Below are 6,279 nucleotides of genomic sequence, written 5' to 3'. Positions count from 1 at the left end.
TTCATATGTAAGGCAGCACTAGAACTCAATGCATCCTGCTTTCTAGCCTGGTGCCTTAACCAGTAGACCAAATTAGCTCTCCTGACTAATCTTCTGGATCAACCTGAATGGGATAAATCCTGGCCGAGATCCCAGGTTCTTGGCCAGGCAAACCATGTTCAAGTGAGGTTTTACCAGCATTCAGAACTGAATTTAGGGGTTGTGTGAACAAAACCCTTTTCTCCTTTGACCTGCTGTCTGTTAAAGGCAGCAGCAGCAACAACAACAACAATAATAATAATAAAGTTGGAAGGGACCTTGGAGGTCATCTAGTCCAGCCCCTTGCTCAGGCAGGAAACCCTATACCATTTCGGACAAATGGCTGTCCAGTCTCTGTTGCATTTCATCAGCAAGTTATTTCCCTGGAAATGTGGCTTCTGTTTTTCCGCCTCTTGTTCCAGAAGGTTTTAGACCAGTGGTTCTCAACCTGTGGGTCGGGACCCCATTTGGGGTCGAACGACCATTTCATGGGGGGTCGCCAAACAACGCAGTCCGCCATTTTTCCCCCCTGGTCCTTAGCTGTGCTACTCCCTTTTATTCTATTGGCTTTTGAAAGCCAGTAGAATAGATTCTCTTGAATAGAGTCTAATTCTATTGGCTTTCAAAAGCCAATAGGAATTGTCCAGGTGTCTCTGCCCTGCTGAGCCCGCCAAAAGTCCCATTCTGCAAACGGTGCTGCACCAGTTGAGTAGTCCTCGACTTACGACCGGTTGAGTAGTCCTCGACTTACGACCGGTTGGGGGCCGCGGCATTAAAAAGGTTGAGAACCACTGTTTTAGAATTTCTGTTGCAATTCGCCAGCAGGTCATTTTCCTGGAAATGTGGCTTCTGTTTTTCTGCTTCTTGAGAGCCCTTGGTGCTCTCTGAACTTGGTTATTTTCTTGTAGACGTTTCATTACCCAAACTCGGTAACATCATCTGTGCTCATCCTAGCACGGATGATATTACCTAGCTGGGTTATGAAACGTCTGCTAGAAAACAACCAAGCTTCACACGGCAGCAAGGACTCCTCATTTCAACCCTGAGCCACAAAAACTCTCCTTTTTTTTGGGTTTCTGCCTCTTAGCCAGGAAAATTGAGAATTTCTGTTGCGTTTCGCCAGAGGCGTGCTTCTCCTGGAAATGTGGCTTCTGTTTTTCCGCCTCTTGCTCAGGAAGGTTGAGAATTTCTGTAATAAATAAATAAATAAATAATAGTTGGAAGGGACCTTAGAGGCCATCTAGTCCAACCCCCTGCTCAGGCATGCAAACCCTATACCATTTCGGACAAATGGCTGTCCAGTCTCTTCTTAAAAACTTCCAGTCTTGGAGCGTTCACCACTTCTGGAGGCAAGGAGTTCCCCTGGTTAATTGTTCTCACTGTCAGGAAGTTTCTCCTTAGTTCTAGGTTGCTTCTCTCCTTGATGAGTTTCCATCCGGAGGCAAACAGATGAAGAAAGTATAGTTGGACCTTAAAATACTGAACGCATGGCACTTTTGCTGAAATGGCTCCATCTATTTTTTTAAAAAAAAAAAATAGTAAAAAAGTGCTTTTGACTTTTTTTTTTTTTTAAATGCCTTTTCCGGGATGATTGGCTGAGAGATGGTTGCGCGATTCACTGAAAAGTGCAAATTCCACACCCCTCCCGGGTTGAAGGGGCCTGTTTTTAATTTGAATTATTTATGCTTGCAGATGGCTGCCCCCTTTGGTGCCAATGACTCTCCCAGAGAGCCTTTTTCCTTTTTTAAAAAAAAATATAACTTTATTGATTGAAGCAAATTGAAAGATAAGGGGGGGGGAAGAGTCCAAAAAAAAAAAAGAGAGAGAGAGAGAAACTGGAAAGAACAACCTACGAGAAACAACTTACTTTCCTTGGTACAGAGGTCAATAAAACAAAATGACAAAAAAAAAAAAATCCCTTTTAAGGTGAACGCCTCTCTGCGTTATTTCTTGAAGCTCCGAAGATTTTAATCTTCAGACCTCCCCATCCACCGTTTATTTCTTTTTTAGCTTCTTGCAAAAAGATAGAAAAGTGGTTTCAAGTAGAAATACAATTAAGTCAGCCTTTCTGGAGAATTTCAAAAAAAGAAAAAGAAAAAAAATTCTCTTTAAGCTTTTGAGCAGGATCTTTCCTAATCGTGGAGAAAAAATGATTCTAGTCCTCATGGTTCTCAAGAACGCACTCCCTGACATAAGAAAGCAAAAATGCTTTTTTTTTTCAAGCTGAAGCCACGGTTTCATCTAGGTTTATATGTCTGATGGCCCTGCTAAAGGGTTTCAGGCAGGAGTCTAGCTAAGCCGGGCCTAAAGGCAATTATAGTAGTAGTAGTAGTAGTAGTAGTAGTAGTAGTAGTAGTAGTAGTAGTAGTAGTAGTAGTAGTAGTAGTGATCAATATACTACAAGGAGGAGAAATTGAAAAGTGGCTAACAACTGGGAAAACCTACCTAATAATGAAAAATCCAGCAAAAGGGGCAACACCAGGCAACTACAGGCCAATTACCTGCTTACCAACAACTTTCAAATTACTAACTGGTGTGGTAGCTGAGGCAGTACAACAGCATCTAGTTGAAAACAATCTCTTTCCACCTGAGCAGAAAGGAAACCGCCCCAATAGCAGAGGAACAAAAGATCAACTCCTAATAGACAAAATGATCTTGGAAAAATGCAAGAGAAGGAAGACCAACCTGAATGTGGCATGGATTGACTACAAAAAGGCATTTGACTCTCTGCCACATGATTGGATAATAAAGTGCCTAGAAATAACAGGAGTCAGTAGAAACATCAGAAATTTTGTGCAAAGATCGATGGCACAATGGAAGACACAGTTGCAGATCAATGGTGAGAGGCTGGGAGAGGTTAATATCAAGAGAGGAATATTTCAAGGAGATTCATTATCACCATTACTATTTGTTATTGCACTGTTTCCTCTGTCAACAATACTGAATAACTCAGGACATGGCTATCAAACATCAAAAACATCTGCCAGACTATACCACCTCCTTTATATGGATGATCTGAAGCTGTATGGAAAAACATCATCTGAAATAGAATTGCTGCTCAACACTGTCCGTATATATAGCCAAGATATTGTAATGGAGTTGGGCTTGGACAAATGTGCCACACTTACTATCAAACAAGGAAAAGTAGTGAAAAGGTTAAAACATATAAGGAATGGTTGCAGGAACTGGGTATGTCCAGTTTAACGAAGAGAAGGACGAGGGGGGACAGGATAGCAGTCTTCCAGTATCTCAGGGGCTGCCCCAAAGAAGAGGGAGTCAATCTGTTCTCCAAGGCGCCTGAAGGCAGGACAAGAAGCAACGGATGGAAACTCATCAAGGAGAGAAGCAACCTAGAACTAAGGAGAAACTTCCTGACAGAACAATTAACCAGTGGAACCACCTGCCTCCAGAAGTGGTGAATGCTCCAACAGTGGAAGTTTTTAAGAAGAGACTGGACAGCCATTTGTCTGAAATGGTATAGGGTTTCCTGCCTGAGCAGGGGGTTGGACTAGATGACCTCCAAGGTCCCTTCCAACTTTATTATTATTATTATTATTATTATTATTATTATTATTATTATTATTATTGATCATCACACAGTCAGCCAGATGTTCAGACTGGATTTGGCATTTTTGTCTACCAATCTAGTCCTTACCCAGGACCTGGAATAGGCAGATGTGGATGTTTGATGGTATTACAGATATCCTCTATTACAGTGGTTCTCAACCTGTGGGTCGGGACCCCATTTGGGGTCAAACAACCATTTCACGGGGGTCGCCAAACAACGCAGTCCGCCATTTCCCCCCCCCCTTTTCCTTAGCTGTGCTACTCCCTTTTATTCTATTGGCTTTTGAAAGCCAATAGACTAGACTCTCTTGAATAGAGTCTAATTCTATTGGCTTTCAAAAGCCAATAGGAATTGTCCAGGCTGTCTCTGCCCTGCTGAGCCCGCCAAAAGTCCCCTTCTGCAAACGGTGCTGCACCAGTTGAGTAGTCCTCGACTTACGACCGGTTGGGGGTCGTGGCATTAAAAAGGTTGAGAACCACTGCTCTATTATTATTTACCTCTACCATTTCAGACAAAAGGGCTGTCCGGTCATTTGGCCCATGCTTGCAAAAAACGAACAATCTTGCTGGCTGTTGCATTTGCGCACCCCCCCCACCCCCCCCCCAAAAAAAAGAACTTGGAGACTCCCCACTCTGAACTGGGCTCGGGACGGGGGGGGGTCTTCGCGATCGCTGCAGCTCTCCCCACCAGCTGTTCCCAACGCGGGCGACCCTCCCCGCCCCAGCTGTTGCCTGCTGCGCTTCCCCTCCCCTCCCCGGACCAGAGCAGACCGGCGCGCCTGCGCAGACCCCTCCCCATTTATGTGGGGTGGGGGGGGCAGAGGAGTTTCCCCCCCCCTCCAGCCCTGGGAAGCCTGGGCTCCAGGAGGGATTCCCTCCCCTCCCTCTTGGCAGAGGGGCGGGGGCACGCAGGGGCGGGGCCTTGGGAGGCTCCACCCCCTCCCCTCCCTTCCCCGGGACCAGCCTAGCATTGCAGCGGCAGGCCGGGCGCGCAGAGAGCCGGGCAGGGCGCAGCGATGGTGGGGCGGCTGAGTCTCCCGGACGCGCCGGAGCTGCCCGACTCGAAGCGGCCGCTGGACAGTCCCGACTCCGGCTTGCCGCCCAGCCCCAGCCCCAGCCCGGCCAGCTGGCTTGCTCAGGGGCTGCCCGAGCCGGAGAGCGCCGCCAAGCCGCCGGGCAAGGTGAGCGGGGGTCCCCGGGGGCGGAAGGAGGGGCTGCTGCGCCACAGTTGCGCGCGATCCAGCCGGGAAGCCGTGTTGACGCCCAGGAGAGCCGATCGACCGACCCCCGGGCGGGTTTATTAGCAAAGGGAGGGGGGGTGCGCTTCGCCAAAGGATCCCGCAGGATCTCTCGTGGGGCATCGAGTCAGGATCGCGCAGCCCACCCCCCACCCCAACAGGGAGCAATGAAGAGGAATTGGGGGTGGGAAATGCTGGGGGATGATTGACACCCCCGCCTCCCGCACTCGGTTGGGGAAGGGGGGAGGGACCCTCCGCCTCTTAATCCGATTTAAACGTGGAAGCGGGTGGGGTGGGAGTGGGGACTCGCCCTCTGGATCTTGCGGGCCAACGAAGTTGGAGCGGGGAGATCTTGCTTCTCACCGAAATGAATTCAGTCCATGGATCGATCGGAATAGAGTGGAAGGGACCTTGGAGGTCTTCTAGTCCAGCCCCTGCTCAAGCAGGAGACCCTCTATCATTGCAGACGGGGGGAGGGGGGACATGATAGCAGCATTCCAACATCTCACGGGCTGCCCCAAAGAAGAGGGAGTCAAGCTATTCTCCAAGGCGCCTGAAGGCAGGACAATAAGCAACGGATGGAAACTAATCAAGGAGAGAAGCAACCTAGAACTAAGGAGAAATTTCCTGACAGTTACAAGAATTAACCAGTGGAACAACCTGCCACCAGAAGCTGTGAATGCTCCAACGCTGGAAGTTTTTAAGAAGAGACTGGACAGCCATTTGTCCGAAATGGTATAGGGTTTCCTACCTGAGCAGGGGGTTGAACTAGATGACCTCCAAGGTTCCTTCCAACTTTATTATTATTATTATAGATGGCTGTCCAGTCTCCTGAAAACCTCCAGTGTTGGAGCACCCACAATTTCTGGAGGCAAGCTGTTCCACTGGTTAATTGTCCTCACTGTTAGGAAGTTTCTCCTTAATGCCAGGTTGCTTCTCTCTTTGGTCAGTTTCCATCCGTTGCTTCTTGTCCTGCCTTCAGGTGCTTTGGAGAACAGCTTGACCCCCCCTTCTTTGGGGCAGCCCCCAAATACTGGAATGCTGCCATAATGTCCCCCCTGGTCCTTCTTTTCTCCAGCTTGGCCAAACCCGAATCCTAATTCCTAGTTTGAAAGTGGACTGGGAAGAATCCTGCTCCCACCTCATTGTATTCTGCTTTTTCACTTATTTAATCTTTCTTTGTTTTCATGTTCACCTGTTTTAATCTTTTGTACTTTGGCTGGAGTGTCTTGTCTGTGGGATTCGGTGTACAGGTTTGTCCTCGACTTACAGCTTTTTGTTTAGTGACCATTCAAAGTTCCAAAAGCACTGAATAAATTGGTGACTGTCTTTCACACTTACGACCGTGGTGGCATTCCCCCGGTCATGTGATCAAAATTCAGACGTTCGGCAAGTGACTCGTATTTATGACGGTTGCAGTGCGATTACTGTCAGGTTTTGCGTCCTTCTGACAAGA

General features: G+C 47.8%; 1 protein-coding gene across 1 annotated transcript in view; it reads left to right on the top strand.

Moving 5' to 3' along the window:
- Positions 1–4,517: 4,517 nt before the first annotated feature.
- The window catches only part of RFLNB (refilin B), a 19,073-nt gene continuing 17,311 nt past the window's right edge, over positions 4,518–6,279 (top strand). Inside the window, exon 1 of the mRNA XM_039321252.1 lies at positions 4,518–4,766. Coding sequence (XP_039177186.1) covers positions 4,602–4,766 — 165 coding nt within the window. The 5' untranslated portion in view covers positions 4,518–4,601. The remainder of the gene's footprint in view (positions 4,767–6,279) is intronic.

This window comes from Crotalus tigris, unplaced genomic scaffold (assembly GCF_016545835.1).
Source record: "Crotalus tigris isolate CLP2741 ecotype Arizona unplaced genomic scaffold, ASM1654583v1 scf7180000023723.778456, whole genome shotgun sequence".
Taxonomy (NCBI): Eukaryota; Metazoa; Chordata; class Lepidosauria; order Squamata; family Viperidae; genus Crotalus; species Crotalus tigris.
Note: the sequence above shows the minus strand (reverse complement) of the source record. Positions and strands in the feature narration are given on the sequence as shown.